This window comes from Nicotiana tabacum, chromosome 17 (genome assembly GCF_000715075.1).
Source record: "Nicotiana tabacum cultivar K326 chromosome 17, ASM71507v2, whole genome shotgun sequence".
NCBI lineage: Eukaryota > Viridiplantae > Streptophyta > Magnoliopsida > Solanales > Solanaceae > Nicotiana > Nicotiana tabacum.
This window is the reverse complement of record NC_134096.1, coordinates 81,547,899-81,566,000: the sequence shown is the minus strand read 5'-3', so window position 1 is coordinate 81,566,000 and position 18,102 is coordinate 81,547,899. Positions and strand designations below refer to the sequence as shown.

General features: G+C 35.4%; 1 protein-coding gene and 1 pseudogene across 1 annotated transcript; both read left to right on the top strand.

Moving 5' to 3' along the window:
• Window positions 1-8,483, top strand: part of LOC107815584 (uncharacterized) — a 46,986-nt pseudogene extending 38,503 nt beyond the window's left edge.
• Window positions 8,484-10,726: 2,243 nt separating this feature from the next.
• LOC107815585 (uncharacterized) lies at window positions 10,727-16,705 on the top strand. The gene is made up of 8 exons (XM_016641197.2): window positions 10,727-11,266; window positions 11,635-11,844; window positions 11,921-12,174; window positions 13,085-13,355; window positions 13,464-13,547; window positions 13,634-15,144; window positions 15,282-15,444; window positions 16,280-16,705. The coding sequence occupies exons 1-8, from the start codon at window positions 11,060-11,062 to the stop codon at window positions 16,391-16,393; spliced, it is 2,814 nt and encodes a 937-aa protein (XP_016496683.1). The 5' UTR covers window positions 10,727-11,059; the 3' UTR covers window positions 16,394-16,705.
• Window positions 16,706-18,102: the final 1,397 nt, after the last annotated feature.

Sequence of the window (18,102 nt, the reverse complement as noted above, 5' to 3'; positions counted from 1 at the left end):
GTCTCTACTCCACTAAGGTTAGTCTTGATACTTACTGGGTACCGATTGTGGTGTACTCATACTACACTTCTGCACATTTTTGTGCAGAGTCAGGTATTGGAGATATCGGACTTGAACAGAGTTAAAGCGGGATCGTAAGGATTCAAGGTAGAGCTGCTTGGTCGTCGCAGTCCCTTGGGGTCATTTCATTTCATTGTACTGTTAATTTATAATCAAACAATATTGCATATTCGGTCCTCGTGATCATTGCATGTATTCAGTTAGAGTTCGTGACTACTACCAGTCTTGGGAGGTTGTATTTTTTTTTATATTTGTTCTGCTGTTAGTTTTGATTACTTATTTAATTAAAAAAAATGGCTTCAAAAATGTAACTGAAATCGGCTTATCTAGCCTTAGAGATCAGGTGCCATCACGACGCATGTGGTGAGATTTTTGGATCGTGACAATAAATTACTTTATCTTTTTCTCCCATTTAAAATAATGTCTGTGGGGGGGAAAACAGATCTAGTAATTTCACCATTGTTGAGCTTATAATCTCTTTCTATCATGGAAATATAACAATCAACATATTTAGACATGAACCATAGCACAAAAGTAATTATTTTGTTGTGACCACTAATATCATTATAAAAATTATCTTGAAAGAATTTTATTATTTTTTATCAAAATTATCAAAAAACTAATTTCTGAAAAGTTCCCATCTGAGTTTTTTAAATTCTTCAGAAATTATTTTTCTTGCCGGTGAACCCTGACTAAAATCTATTTGGTTTCTATCCATTTTAACCATTTGAAAAATCCATTTCGTATTCAATTGGATCTGGAATAGCACTAACAATATTATCATTACCAATTTTTATGACATCTATTCAATTATTTTCCCTAATCTGTGATGTAGATGCTCTTGATGAGAAATCTACAGTATAATCAACAGGTGAAATATAAGAGGAATTTGATCTAGTTAATCTAGATGAATAACTGATATTATCTTTTTGATCGGGTTCATTGAACCTGATTTTAACAGTTCCATCAGAAGTTTGTTCAACTTATGTTATTTCATTATTAGTGTCATTTCGAGGGGCTATTGCCTCCTCTATGACCCATTTCCTGGGAAAATCTAGTTTATCCCACTTAATAGGTCTTCTGGTAGTAATCTTAGATTTACCAAAATTAGTTTCTATAAGAATAGTTTTATTTTTGAAATCCATAATTTTGCACATAGGATTCAAAGTATATAAAGGTTTGTAATAAATCCTATAACATATACATATAACTTCTGTTCCTGGCATATAATCATAACCATGAAGCTTAATACTTAATATTAAAGCATTTAGAGAGTTTTTATCACTCAAAGAAATTTACAAATTACCATAACTAAGGCTTATTGCCTGGACTGTTAAACTGCCTGGGCTCTACAGTCTCAACCTTAGAACCATTGGGTGATGCAGTATAAAATTAGCAACAAAACATGCTTTAAGAATAGACTAGTATGCATAAGTTCAATACAATAATATTTAGCCTATCATTTAGGCTAAATGAATATATATATATATATATATATATATATATATATATATATATATATATATATATATATATATACACACTCATCGATATGGGGTACACGCGCAAAACGCGTACCCTAAAACTAGTACTCTATTAAATCCTACACTATTTCTGAATCAATACCCTCCACATTCTTCAATACCCTCCACATTCTTTAACTTTGGTACACTCTGGGGGATTTGAGGGACAATTATATCTTTAACCATACTTATACAAGTATCAAAAACTCTTGCATTGCTAGTACCATGGTTTGTTATGTACATAATACCAAATAGGATGAACAATGTACCCAATAATGGATTAACAATGTACAAAGATATTGCTTGCATTATTTTTTCTACTTCCTCCAGTTCACTTTAAGTCATTTTTTAGCTTTTTTGTGGTTCAAAATCAAAGATATCAAGAAGTAATTAGCTTTTTTTTTCTTCTAAAGTTGCCCTTGTAGCAAAGAGCCTAGGAGTAGTTTGTTATATTTTCCATAAGTAAATTAAGGTTAATATGATTAATTTAATTATTATATTTACAATAAGCAAAATAAGGTTAATTGTTAATAAGCAAATTTCTTAATATGTTTGAAAATAGTTAGCAAACGATCCCTCAACGGAATTTAACTGAGAGTTTGGTGTATCCATTCCTTTATTGTCCGAAAACAAAGCCTCCGGCAACATGGCAACTCCTCCGCCATTTCTATACCCTCTTCTCATACTGATTATCTCATTTTTATGGCAAGCATCAGCTATCCAACAACCTTCAAAGAATGGTGCTCGCTATCTTAGCAATTTCTGGAGCTCAAGCAAAACACTTCCACTTGCTGCTAAAAGTAAAGCCCCAAAGTACGAGTACGAGACCAAATATTTTCAGCAGAAGCTGGATCACTTCAGCTTCGCTGATCTACCTTCGTTTCCACAGCGTTACCTAATTAATACCCAACACTGGATGGGTCCCTCTCGCTTGGCCCCCATCTTCCTCTACTGTGGGAATGAAGGTGATATTGAATGGTTCGCTGCGAATACCGGCTTCGTCTGGGAAATTGCCCCTCGTTTCGGTGCCATGGTTATCTTCCCGGAGGTAATTATACATTTAATTCTAACACTGTAGACTATTTGTAATCAGTAGACTTGCTTAAGATGTTGATAATTGATGAATTGTTTTAATTTGGTTTTTGCAGCACCGATACTATGGGGAGTCAATGCCGTTTGGAAGTAAGGAAGAAGCATATAAGAATGCTACCACTTTATCTTATCTAACAGCTGAACAAGCACTAGCTGATTATGCCGTGTTAATCACTGAGCTTAAAAGGAATTTATCTGCACAGGCATGCCCTGTTGTGTTATTTGGTGGATCATATGGTAAGTAATAAGGTATCATTTATTAGTTTAGTACATGAGTGATTTTTACTTTGCAAGTATGTATGCTGCACACTTATTTTTAATCAATCTTTTGAGTTGTGCTTCACTTAGAGGTTTTCTCTATTTGAAACAGTGCTTGCAGCTTGGATGAGGCTCAAATATCCCCATATTTCCATTGGTGCACTTGCTTCTTCTGCACCAATTCTTCAGTTTGAAGATCTTGTGCCACCTGAAACCTTTTATAACATTGTCTCCAATGATTTCAAGGTCTGTACGACTGAGTTTCTATCTCTAGTGACATCTAAAATTTACTACTAGTATCTATTTGGGAAACTTCCAGAGTAGGATCAGATCTTATTTGATACTACAAATTTTAACCAAATAAGTTCTCTTATAGTCTTATTGGAATATGTTCGTTTTTTTGGAAATCCTCTTAGGTTTAGTCTCCTTCATTTCATTGATTTGAATTTGTTAAGTGTAGACACTTATCTAGCGTCCATTTATAGAGTAGTAGAGTAATCTCGCCACGTGTCAAAAATTGGATGGCATGCACAATTCTTACTATTTCTGCACAACTTTTGTGCAATTGAATACTATCATGCCTCCAAATCTTATTTGCCTAGGATTTGGAGATAAGCAGGAGTCCACTTGATCATAGTTTGGAAATTTAACCTATAATTCAAATTTAGAGCATATTAATCTATGTAAATATTCAATGTATAAAACTATTGTCAATTGTTAATTATAAACTATAAAATAGAATTACAAACCACTACAAAGTTTTACGTCATTCACTTCAGTACTGATATTTAATTCACATTAATATTAATCTCAACTACGTAAATTGGATCTAGTATGCACTTGGCGAAAAAATCCAATCACGCCGATTTGATCCATATTTTGCCTTGCCAAATTAGGACAGGGGTCCTTCACTAATCTAGTTCTTGTGATTCAATTCCAAAGCTCCAGCTAGATTAGCATTTATGACATCTATGCTGTATCACCTTCTGCAGGGCGAGAGTATGAGTTGCTTTAACACTATCAAAGAGTCTTGGGATGTGATTAACTCGGTAGGACAGATAAATGGTGGACTTGCACAACTGACAAAGACTTTCCACCTCTGTAGGTAAGATGCCTATGGCACCACCCTTAGCTGTTTTGTTAGGATCAGATCAGATTTGATACTACAAATTTTAACCAAATAAGTTCTCTTATAGTCTTATTGGAATATGTTCGTTTTTTTGGAAATCCTCTTAGGTTTAGTCTCCTTCATTTCATTGATTTGAATTTGTTAAGTGTAGACACTTATCTAGCGTCCATTTATAGAGTAGTAGAGTAATCTCGCCACGTGTCAAAAATTGGATGGCATGCACAATTCTTACTATTTCTGCACAACTTTTGTGCAATTGAATACTATCATGCCTCCAAATCTTATTTGCCTAGGATTTGGAGATAAGCAGGAGTCCACTTGATCATAGTTTGGAAATTTAACCTATAATTCAAATTTAGAGCATATTAATCTATGTAAATATTCAATGTATAAAACTATTGTCAATTGTTAATTATAAACTATAAAATAGAATTACAAACCACTACAAAGTTTTACGTCATTCACTTCAGTACTGATATTTAATTCACATTAATATTAATCTCAACTACGTAAATTGGATCTAGTATGCACTTGGCGAAAAAATCCAATCACGCCGATTTGATCCATATTTTGCCTTGCCAAATTAGGACAGGGGTCCTTCACTAATCTAGTTCTTGTGATTCAATTCCAAAGCTCCAGCTAGATTAGCATTTATGACATCTATGCTGTATCACCTTCTGCAGGGCGAGAGTATGAGTTGCTTTAACACTATCAAAGAGTCTTGGGATGTGATTAACTCGGTAGGACAGATAAATGGTGGACTTGCACAACTGACAAAGACTTTCCACCTCTGTAGGTAAGATGCCTATGGCACCACCCTTAGCTGTTTTGTTAGCTAACAGTGCCATTGACTTTTAGAATTTCAATATTCAAATTGCAAGTTGAGGCAATTTGATCCTACTTTGTGAGTGGCAGGAAGCTGGATAGTGTTGACGGCTTGTCTAACTGGTTAGAATCTGCTTATAGTTACTTGGCAATGGCCAACTACCCCTATCCTACCGACTTCTTGATGCCTTTACCTGGAAGTCCCATAAAAGAGGTTAGCACTGGACCTTATACTCTCCATGAAGCTACCTGGTATTTTCAAGATTACAATGAATGCTCATGCAGAAGCCATCTTTTTGAGGAAAAGCATTCGCGTTAAAATTGATGCAGTGTAGCAAATAGCAGATGTCTTTTCCCTGCATGGTGATCAACAAGTAGTCAATTCTTTCCTGTGAATAATATCCTTCCAACCTCTTTGCTTTCAGGTATGTAGGAAGATTGATAGTTTGCCTGATGGTGCTAGTGTCCTGCAGCGTATATTTGAAGGAATTAATGTCTATTATAATTACACTGGGACAGTTGACTGTTTCAATCTGGACGATGATCCTCATGGTATGGGTGGTTGGGATTGGCAGGTATAGTGATGATAAATATACGCGCTCTTGCTCTGTTGTTCATAATTTGAGTTCAGTCATAAAAGGATGCACTCCTACAAAAATTCCTTCCAACTAAGTTGCTTTCATCTTTTGTAAAATATCTACAGGCATGCACTGAGATGGTTATGCCTATGGCAAGTAACAGGACGACTAGTATGTTTCCAGAGTTCTATTATGACCCAACGTCGAATGAAGAGCAGTGCTTGAAAGACTTTCATGTCAAACCGAGGCCGACATGGATAACAACTGAATTTGGTGGACATGTATGACAATGTGCAAAAACTTTGTCACCGTTCTGTATATCCTTTAGAGTTCCATGAAAATTATGTATACCGTGTGTAGTGGTAAAAGTAAGAGCTTTTGAGGTCTAGATCACGTGGTCTATTCACTCAGAAGAGCTTATGACAGGTTCATGTTCTTGTAGGTGTGGATAGAATATGAAGGGGAATAACAATTTTGAATTTTTTATTTTTGATGGAAAAATATTTTTTTAAAATTTTATAAGGATTAAATACTTATTTTATGTTTAAATTGCTCAGTTTACTATAAGTTTCATTATTTGGAAAATGCATAGAATATGGAATAAAGTGGCATTTCATGTGCAGTGTGCAGGACCTTGTATAGAGTCTAGAATGTAGTAATGGTTCTAAACTGCTTAGTTTCTCGATTTTAATTCTCTTTCAGCTTCCTTGTTTGAGTTATGTGTTGTTTCTATCTTGCATTGAAGGCATTCAAGAGTGCGCTAAAAGCATTTGGGAGTAACATCATATTCTCAAATGGCCTGCTAGATCCCTGGAGTGGTGGCAGGTAGTCTTTTTTCTTTAGTTTCTTTTGTAGACTATGGAAACTCAATCAAAAAGGTTTTACTAAACTTATATGTCAAAACTTTTTGTGTAGTGTTCTGGAGAATGTGTCAAAAACTATAGTTGCTTTGACTACTGAGAAAGGTAATTCTCTGACTGCATTTTAAATAATTTCTCATTCTCATTACTCTTTTGATATAAGTAACGGTGTACCAATGCACTGTCTTTTCTCATAAGCAAGCAATGAGTGAATGCGGTTGTCGTTATTTCTGTCTGCTAAGTTGATGTGATAAAGTGCATGTGACCTCATCCTCTCTGTGACGTACGCAGAATTTTTTGTAACCATTGTCACATTTCTTAAAAGGTGAACAAATGAATAACTACTATAATGACATCATATTGAAAGTAAACACAAAATTCAAAACATTACTCTAACTCTCTATGGTGATTTTTATTTTTTGAAATGTATCAATGATAGTCTCATTAGAAATAGTACTAATATGTCTTATTTCAAGAATGATTTGACCATATTTATTGTCTACTTGACAAACAAATGGATTCTAGCTCAATGGGTTTTTGTTGTTCCTTAATTTTGTTAGAGATCAGTGGTTCAAGCCTCACTAATTACAAATTATATTTTAATAAATAAAGCCTCCAAAACGATAAATAAATAAGCATGCTGCCAAACGGAATCGAACTCTTGACCTCAGCAAAGTATTTGAAGCGCTTTACCACCAGACCAGCGAGCCATTACATTATAAGCGGTGTCACCCGTTTTGGTTTATACGTATTATTTGGTTTTACTTATGTCTATATACATACATTTAATAAATTTTTCCGACGATGTGACACCGCTTCCCATAAGGTGGCTCCGCCCCTGCTGATCCTCTCATTGTTTCTTCAGTCAATCCTGATTGATACCAATTATAACCAATCTCTTCTTTTCTTTCCTTATTTATTAATTTCAGTTACTGTCTGAGGTTGGGATAAGCACATGGCTACCATCTTAAGTACCTAAGCGAACATGTTTTTCAGTAAGAATGACAATCAATTTCAAACACTTGCTTTCTTTTTTAAAGGATTCTTCTGTTTTACACTTTGGCAATAAAAATTTGATGGCTGCCTGCTTTCCTCTTTCACATTTATAGCTAGTGAGCAACTTGCCATTTAGGCTCTGAGGGTCTATTAATAATTCAACTTGATGAAGTTGCGGGTAATAGAAAGCCCCTATAGAGGGCACTCCAACCCCTGGAGGAAATCATCTGTTCTGAGAGAAGGAACTACCTTCTTAGTTCCTCTTGGATTTTGGTTTTCTCTTCCACCAATTATATTATCATTTGTGTTTGTACTTCCTGTTATACTTCATATTTGTTTTGGGAAGTTCATGGTTTTGAGATTGAGGTAGCAGAAGAATGTTTGCTAGTTGATGGGCCATTGCTTGAGCATAAGATCGTGATCAACTTGCTAGCTGTGCTGGTGATGTAGAGGTACCCGGTGGCATAGTCGAGGTGCACAAGCTGGCATGGACACCACCGTCATAAAAAAATTTGTGATCAACTTTCTACTGATAAAAAAAGATCATAATCAACTTTCTGTCCCTTTGACTAGCTTGGGTCCAAGGATTCAGTTCATTTTTGTTTATAGATGTTCAACGAATACAATGGCTTTGACATCAATGTATATGTTTCTATATAACATTGGTAATTGTCTGAAAACCACAAGACAAGAGCAGTTCACTTCACCACAACATGATACCTGAATTTTTTGTTTATGTTTAGGTGCCCATCACTTGGATCTGCGTGCAGGAACAGCTTCAGATCCTGATTGGCTTCTGGAGCAAAGGTCAAGTGAGATTAAGCTGATAAGGGGTTGGTTGGACAAGTACTATGATGAAAAGAAGTCAACTTTCAGCATGTAGATAATAATATCTTTCATTCACCAGAAAACTGGCAAATTGTACTTGCCTTTGCTAACATGAGAAACCACCTTTTACAAATGCCTCAGTGTTTTTACCATTCTACATATTACTTTCAAGGGATTAATCATCGGTCCTGGTGCAGCATATGGAACTGAAATGCCTTTTCTCTCCATCATCATATGATCACTTGTGGTAACTATCAAAGGTAACATATTAGAGCATTAACAAACTGTTACCTTGAACAGGTATTTCCGAAATAAGAGAAGTATTTTCTTCCTACTTCTTAGTGCCAAGCATCTGCTGGAAAAGTATGAAGGGATTTAAAGACTTTGTTATGTTTACTTCCATTGTTACATCATTGCATAGTCTAGGACTCCTTTTGTCCCTTTGTTTTATGCTACTATTATTATATTGGAACTTGAGTAACGGTTCTTTACTACAACCAATTTTTTTCAAACATTCCTTTAAAAAATTTAATTGAGCAACAAAATTTATAGTATTTTTATGTAGTTTCTGAATTTATTAATTATACTTTTCAAAAATAATCGGAGAAAGTGGTTTGAGTTTACCCTTAGTAAATGTTTTTCTCGTATTTTGAGTCGTGTTATTCGTTTTAGGATGGAGGAACTAGTGAATATCACAACAAAATATTTTACTCGAGTAAAAGTTGTTTGAGTCTCATTTGGTCAGCCTAATGAAATTAATTAGCTTCCTGTAAGGCAAAGAATTTCTATCTTTACACAAATAGCCGGTCATATTCATTGTTTACTTTTTCTAGCCATATACATAGATTATACATTTATTATACATAAATATATACATATAATACATAAATTATGCATATATTATACCTCCACCGGCTATTTTTAGTTTAAGCGGTTAGGTGGGTGGCTATTTGGGTTAATTCTTCTTTTATTTTTCCCTCTTATCCACAGAGATATTGAATAGGTCTGTTTCAGTACTTATATAGTGAAATCTCGGTACGGATAGTGTATTTTTGACCAATTTGCAGGGAAACTAAGTGGGCGTTTGGACATAAGAATTGTAAAATTTCAAAATAGGGGGAAAAAAATTTTCAAGTGAAAGTGATATTTGAAATTTATATTAGAGTTGTGTTTGGACATGAATATAATTTTGGGTTGTTTTTGAAGTTTTGTGAGTGAGTTGTGAAAATTTTGAAAAAAAGCTTTTTGAATTTTTTCAAATTTTCGAAAATTTTCAAAATGCATCTTCAAGTGAAAATTGAAAATTTTATGAACAAACGCTGATTTCGGAATAAATTAAAATTTTTTTGAAAAAAAGGAAAAAAATTTCTTATGTCCAAACGGGTTCTAAATCTCAACGACTCAACGTGCCACTCTCAACTCAAAGCAAAATAATAAAGAGAAGGAACAATGCTTAACGTTGCCCTGTTCAATAAACGATCTGGTCCATCTGGATTAAAATTTATGCAAGAAGCACATGTTTGCCAGCAAATCATTATATTGTAGTTAATGCATCTATATAAATACATTACTAATGGTATTAGATCAAACTATGACCTTGGTTTTGAATCTGATTGCAAGTTATCACAAAATAATTAGATGTGCTTAACTCAAGACAAAGAATCAGATTTGTACATTTGGGGATATATTGTAAACCTGAAATACCTAATATAAGTATCTCATGTATAGTTGTTTTTTAGCTAAGTGATTTACTATATTCACTTTGTGTCACCTGTGTATTGGTCAAATGTAATTGAGTACTAAATTCGGAATATTTGTAATTTTCCGAACTTGGGTCATCTGTGTATTGGTCAAATCACAAATGTAATTGAGTAATCATAAACTTAATGTGGATTGGCATGGTTAAAAGTGAAGCATTTAAACTTTATGTATACTCAGGGAAATCGTAACTTCTTATAATTTTCTGTTTTACAATGATTATAAAGTATACGTTTTCAAGGAATCTTTTGTTTTGTATTGAACTAAGTTCTTAACTTTTCCTCTTAACTTCTCAACTTACAGTAAATTTGAATTTGAATGAGGTTTTTGGAAAAGTAAAAGGACGTAGCAAACTTTTTCCTTTACGCTTAAATTAAATTATCTAAAGTTAAAAAAAGAAAGAGTAGATCCATGCAATAAGTCATAGTTCTGTTAATTACCTCATTTAACTTGGTTGACTTTAGTGTCTTAAGCTTTAATAATCCACTTGGGATCTTAAGTATCAAAACTCATAGTAATTGATTAATATCATATTGTATAATCTAGTTAGAAAAATCCGTTGCCAAACGGAAGTTCAAGATTTGAATAATTAAAAATTAAATTTGCTCTCACTAATCTGGATGGGAGACGTTGCCAGCTAAGGTTCCATCCGCAAACCAAAAATTTCTAAATTAAACCCACTTTTAAATTTCAAAAATTAGCTTCTAATTTAGGTAATAAAAAAGTCTTTTTCCTTTTTTAAACTTGCCATCCGTAAACTCGACCTAAAATTTACCGTTAATAAAACGACGCCGTTGAGAGTCGGCTAAGCTTATCACTGAAGTCTTGTTGAAGCAAAAAACCAGTAAAATTTTCAAGACTTCAAATCGATTATTATTACTCGTCAAACGTTGGAGCAGCCAAGTCCACTTTGCATAGAGAAAGAGAGAGAGAATCAGAGCCAACAAAGCAAGTGTGAGTGAAAGTGAGAAAAATAGCAAAAAAGGCAAAAGAAGAAAGCAGAAAAAAGTTTGTGTGGAGTCCCCCCCAATACCATCAACTGCATTGTTCTTGTGAAGGGGAAAGTAAAGGGGCTTATTAGGCAAGAATTCAACAAATTGATTAAGATAAGTCGAATCTTTGATTTTCATCAAAAGTGTAGAGAAATCAAGAATGACAAGTCCAGGGTCAGAGAGACTGGCTTTGACTCCGGTGAATCGAACGCTTGTTTCGGCGTCAGGTAGGGTTTCAAGTTCAAGAACCCCTTTGACAGATGAAGTCATATGGAAGCGACTGCGTGAAGCTGGGTTTGATGAGGACTCCATTAAACGCAGAGATAAAGCAGCTCTTATTGCCTATATTGCCAAACTCGAAGCTGAGGTCTGTTAATTAATTTTACACTTTATTATTTTACGTTTTAAAGATTTATTACTAGACCCAACTTGTTTGTGACTAAGGCTCAGCGTATTGATTGGTTAATGATATACCCCCTTAAATTCTGCTATGTCTTTTTTTGCTTTCTTTTTTTGGGGCGGTTGAATTTATTATCATAGTATTGTCATATATACTCGTTTTTGTTGAGGGCATACCTACTGTTTAATTTGCCCAAGTTCCATTCTAGTAATGTTCTTTATGCCCCTTTAGGAATATTGCTTGAATGTAATAAATATCAAAGTCTATATTGCACCTTGGTATTTTCAATTTATTGGCTAACTTGGTTCATGATGGCATCTCTGTACTGGATGTAGCTGTATGACCATCAATATCAGATGGGTCTTCTCATCCTGGAAAGGAAGGAGTGGGATTCCAAGAATGAACAATTTAAAGCAGCTTCCGAGTCAGCTGAATTCTTATACAAGCGCGAACGCGCTGCACGTCAGGCTGATGAGGCTGAAGCTAAGAAACGTGAAGATAATCTGAAGAAAGCTCTTGGGATTGAGAAAGAATGCGTTGCAAACGTATGATTACTCTGCTTGTTTGCTTCCCCAAGTTGTTCTTTCATGATCTTGCTGACATATTTTGAATTTTAAACAGATTGAGAAAGCGTTGCATGAGATGCGAGCAGAATGTGCTGAATCAAAAGTTGCATCTGAAATTAAATTGGCTGAAGCACGAAGCATGATGGAGGATGCTCAGAAGAAGTACGCTGATGCAGAGGAAAAGTTGCGTAAAGCAGAATCCTTGGAAGCAGAAGCCAGCCTTTTTCAGCGTAGTGCAGAAAGAAAATTACGTGAAGTTGAGGCACGAGAAGATGATCTTAGGAGACAGACATTATCATTCAAGTCAGAGTATGTGCTTAAAGTTGATAAGGATGTTCTTCTATTTGTAATGTGGTTTGATGTGTGCTGGGCTCATGTTTTCCTAGTAGTTATTGTTACTCGACCATTAGCTTCTTCTTTTAAAAAAAAGGATTCTAGACTGAGAAACACCACTCAGGTTCAACTGCTTGCATGTATTGTACCTTGTTCACTAAGATGATATTCTCTTCAAACTCGCCAGGACTTTGGTTCAATGGCAAAGGTAGTACAGCCCGGTATATGTGGTAGACGCACATCTGCTATTTAAGTGGAGAAGGGTAGAGGGATGTGCCCGTTATCCACTGAGTTCCGAATCTAGGAAACGGATTTGTCGGTTGTTAGGATAAAAGAAAAGAAAAGGAAAATATGCTATTCTCTTTGAAGTATTATTTATAGGATTGCCTGCCCAGTGTGGTTGGAAAAAAAAAATCATAGACATTTGTTGCGGATAAATATTTACTTGAGTCTTCTGAAAAAATTAGATGTTTACAGAATATGTATTTTGGTGTAGGAAGACTTTATGTAAATAATTTTGACTGCGGACTGAATTTCATAGATTAGTTGCTTACTTAAAGGAATGAAAGTCATATATATTTTGTCATATTTTTCAGTACCCACTTGGTGCTGAAGTTAGTTGATTAAAAGATTTCTATCTTATCTCTAAAAAATAAAGGATAAAACGGCATTCATGAAATTGACACTTATCTGTAACTATGTGAATTTTCCACATCAAAAGATTCAATTGTTTCATTCCTTTCAACTAAGGGAATGATCATATTTTAGGTAGTCTAGGACTCTAGGTAGGAAAAGATAATTGCTTGATGATATCCTCTATGGAGGCACACGTGCTATTCTTTTCCTCATGCACATGATTAAGTTAGCATTTTCTATAATCTGTCAGTTGTGAAGCTAAAGAGAAAGAGATCCATCTGGAGAAACAATCTTTATCTGAAAGGCTGAAAACTCTACAGCGGTCGCAGGAAGAGTTACTTGATGCTCAGGCTTTGCTCAATAAGAGGGAAGATTTTATATTTAACAGATCTCAAGAACTGAACAGACGCGAGAAAGACTTAGACAATGCTAAATTAAATTTGGAGAATGACGTTAAAGCCCTGAATGAGGAAAAGCACAATCTGGAGCTGAAACTTAAGCCTATATCTGCAAGAGAGGAAGTGAGCCTATTTCTCTCTTCTTCTATACTGAGCTTATTATGTATATTAGCCTTTTCTGATGAAAGATATTGAAGAATTTATTTACCCAATTGTCGTGTCTTTTCACAGGCCGTAATAAAAAAGGAATGTGAGCTTACCAAGAAAGAGGAAGAACTACTGCTATTACAGGGGAAGCTTGAAAGCAAGGAGATCGTAAGTTTTGACACTAAAGTAAACTATCTTTCCATCCTTTACTGAGAAATACCTTTGTTTTCTGATTACTCTGATGAACCATGCAGGGTGGCGTTAAACAGGTTATGGCTAATCAGGAGGCCACGCTAGTAACTAAGATTTCCTCTATCGAGGTGGAGTTGGAAACAAAACGAAAATTGGTGGAAGGTGAGATTCAGACCAAGAGGCGGGCTTGGGAGTTGAAAGATATGGATATTAAGCATCGGGAGGACCTACTTGCTGACAAGGAACACGATTTGGAGATTCAATCAAGAACACTGGTTGAGAAGGAGAAAGAGTTGGAAGACAGGTTACATGTTATTGAGGAAAAGGAAAGAAACCTCCAAGCTACTGAAAAAGAGATAGAGTTGAAGAGAACAGTTTTGCAGCAAGAAAGGGAAGGAATTAACAAAATGAAAAATGATCTTGAAAAGTCTGCGAAAATGCTGGATGAAAAAAGAAAAACCATCGACCATGAGGAAGAAAATGTGGAGGCTATGAAAAGTGAAACTCAAGAGTTGCTGATTCTGGAAACAAGGCTAAAGCAAGAGATTGATATGATTAGAGAGGAGAAAGAAGAGATTGAAAAGGAGGCAGATCGGTTGAAAGCAGAGAAAGCTAAATTTGAGACTGAATGGGAGGTAATTGATGAGAAAAGAGAAGAGTTGCAGAAAGAAGCTGAACGTGTGGCTGAGGAGAGGATAGCCATTTCTAAGCTTCTTAAGGATAGCCGTGACAGCCTGAAAGCAGAGAAGAATGCAATTCAAGAAGAATATAAACAAAATCTGGAGTCACTTTCTCGTGACCGTGAAGCCTTCATGTATGAAATTGAGTGTGAGCGTGCAGAATGGTTTAGCAAAATTCAGAAAGAACGTGAAAACTTTTTGTTGGATGTTGAGATGCAGAAGAAAGAGCTAGAGAACCGCATTGAAAAAAGGCGTGAAGAAATAGAGACTGACCTAAAAGAAAAGGAAAAGGCCTTTGAGGAACAAAAGAAAAGAGAACTTCAGGATATTGCATCTCAGAGGGAGACTGTGGAGAAGGAATTGGAGCATGTTGGGCTGGAGTTGAAGAAACTAGATGCTGAGAGAAAAGATATCAATTTGGATCGTGAGAGAAGGGACAAAGAGTGGGCAGAGCTAAATAATGCTATAGAAGAGCTTAAGGTGCAAAGGCTGAAATTAGAGAAACAAAGGGAATTACTTCATGCTGATAGGGAGGAGATTCTTGCTCAGATTGAGCAGTTAAAAAAATTGGAGGATGTTAAGATCATACCAGATCGTATTGTCACTCCCAAAAAATTACATTCGGATCTACAATCCAATAAACATTCTGCAAAAAGGTTTCCGAAGCATCCCTCGGTACTGGATGCTAGTCCGAATGGTAATTATAATAATGGTGTTAGACAAGATATTTCTTCCATCATTAAAGAAAACGACAGTTCATCTTCTCCTCTCTCTACTCCATTCTCGTGGCTTAAGAGATGTGCTGATACATTGCTTGATCGTACACAAAGTAACAAAAGGCGGAGGGAAAATGGGGATTTTACAAGTCAATCGACCGAGAATGGTGCATCACGGTAATTCTCTGCTCTTAATAGCTGACATGTGGAGTAGCACACACTTTTCTGTTATCCCACTTCCCCTTCTGTATGTTATAAAGTAGAAATTGAATATTGTTTTGATGACTTTATTTTTTTTTTCTGGTCCTTTCTAGTCCATTATCAACAGCACCAGACGCACCAGAAGTTGAACACTTGGAAGTGCCACCTGACCAAACTCCCATTGCTGCAGCGGAGACCACTGTGTATGTTGATAAAATTGTTACTGTTCGAGAAGTGACAACAATCGATGTTAAAAAAGCCACGGAGGCAAGTCAGGTAAGCCTATTGTCTTTATAAGGTTACGATTGCTTACAGCTTCATGATGATTTGAAATTATCTACTTTTTATAATTTTATATATGGAATGATTTCCGCCTTAACACCGTAGAGTAGTGTTAGAGTAGTCTTAGGTATTATGGGATACATTGAGTAATCTTCTGTCTTGATTCCTGTTGTACTCTCTGTTTGTCCTTATTTTATTTTATTTTCTATAACCCACATTTATGCTTTTAAACTTTAGATAACTACTCAGCATTCTAATTATGTGAAACTCAGGCAGTGAATTGTATCCTCGTTTTTCAATGTACATACCAATACACTGATAGATATAAGTTAGGAGGCAAGTCTATATTGTCGTATGCACTAATAGAAAGGAAACTCTATTAGTTCAAGTCCTAATTCTATTTTGAGTAATCTGAAATTTGTGTCCTCTCATAGAAAGGAAACTTTTCTCTAAAATATCAGTTCCTTTTTAATATCCTACCATAAAAATGTTATCGTGGGGCCTACTTTCTCACCAAAGAGAGTTTGAAATCTTTCACAAATACAATATTTCTACTTTTAGACCCTCACATATGTAAGTACAATAAATTCCAACTTTCACTTTAATACCTGTTCTCTCCCAGTTATATTACGAAGAGAGTATGATTAAGAGTCTGGTTTCATCGAATTGAAGAGGCTATCCTTGTTGGTATTGGTTGTGGCTGTTGAATTCAGCTTTTGATTTGCCTCTCTTCTCCCCAAATTATCTTTTTTTACGTGAGAATTTCCCCAAATTACCTTTTTCTTTTCATGTTCTGTTTGATGTGAATCATTAAAGCATGCTGCTGCAGGAGACTCTGTCTGGGGAAAGTGGTCAGAAGGTGAGGAACAATGGTAGCTTGGAATCAGATCAAAATGGGAAGCTTGAGGGCAGATCCCGAAGGACTAGGGCAAAGAGGAAGTAGTGAGATTGCCAGATGTGAGAAGAGTAGCACTTGAGCCTCAAATAATTTGCTGTTTGCTTTTTGTTCTTTATTTGAAATTTTCAGGTCCTCCTACAAAAAATTTCAAGCTAACGACTGATCGTGACTGGTGGTGCCATGTTTGTTGACTCATTATGTGCATCCCAAACATGTAAATGTCTCAGGCTAACTCATACTCTTTAAGTATTTTGTAAATGGTAATTTTTAGAATAGGTACGGTTGTGAATGTTTAGTGTTTATCAAAGAGCTGTGGTTGTAAGTAACATTATATCAAGTGGTTTGCGTGTTATCTGCTATTTTGTTCTGCTTATTGTGGTAAATGCAACTTAGCACTGAGATTTTGGGGATTATGTAGTAGTGAATTCGAGTTATTTGTGCTTTTTCCCCAGTTCTACGAGTTTTTAGACCAAGGCATTAGTATTTGGTTGATCTATTTTATTATTATACCATGTATGTTTACCGTGGCGGAGCCACATAGCTCCAAGGGGTGTTCCACCTTTTACAACAACAACAAACCCAATGTAATCCAACAAGTGGGGTTTGGAGATGATAGTATGTACGCAGATCTTACCCCTACCTTCAAGAAGGCAGATAGACTGTTTTCGAAAGACTCTCGGCTTAGGAAAGAAAAAAGGAAGGGCAACAACAATCGCACCAATTATAAAACTGAAGCAATAATACAAAGATACAATATCTATCCACCTCTTAGATAGGTAAAAATTATATATATATATATTGAACTTCCTTAGATTTATTTGTGTATCTACTTCTAAGGATGATGCTTGAGCAATGACGAGGTATCAGGGGATGAATGAGGAGATGGGTTCTCTCAATGATCTGTAAGTGTTGTGGTTGTAAAACTTATGTATTATTTGACAATATTCAAGTTGGTAAATGTAGAATGTGTGATGTCCATTATACTAAAATGTAGGCTTACGTTTATTGCTCTCCAAAAAGAACGTAAAATTTGGTATGAGATTTTGATCTCTAGAGTTCTTTTATTATTTAACAGAAAATGTAAATTGCACATTAAATACAGGACCATGCTTCAAGTTCTTTGTTTACATTTACGGAATTATTAAGGCTTCTAGGTTCAATTTAAGGCGCTCTGGCCAAGTCATTTTTTTCCTCATTTCTTTTTGTATGGTTCACTTTGCAGACCTATCCTGTGGTAAAAATAATAATAAATGGAACACAGAGAAGAAAGATTTTAAATATGAGAAAGTCCCCTTTGGATTCGAGAAGGAAATGAAGAAAGCGTTTCTAACTTTATTTTCGGAGATATGTTGGAATTTAAGGTGGACGACTGTTTGACATCAGGACCTATACAAGAGAAATTGGAGCAATTGAAGTCCAACAATGATCTTGCTTAAGACAAATTTCCAACAATGAACTTACTCTGTCAACTTTTCAAACTTACTTTGAAGTCAAACTTCTCTGTTGTCCCATTGATAATGTAATCCGCTCATATGTCGCACAAATCTGAATCTCGCATAGAATCCATAAATGATCAAAGCATGTCAAATGGAGAAAAGTTAAATTTTGTTTGGTGTTAGGATTTACAACTTTTAATGGAGACAGGATTTACAACAATCAAACAATGTAGAGCAGGGAATCAGCAAAAAATTTGATTGTCCACCTTTTCTACACCGTAAACTTAATCCCGCTCCTAGTCAACGACCCACACCATG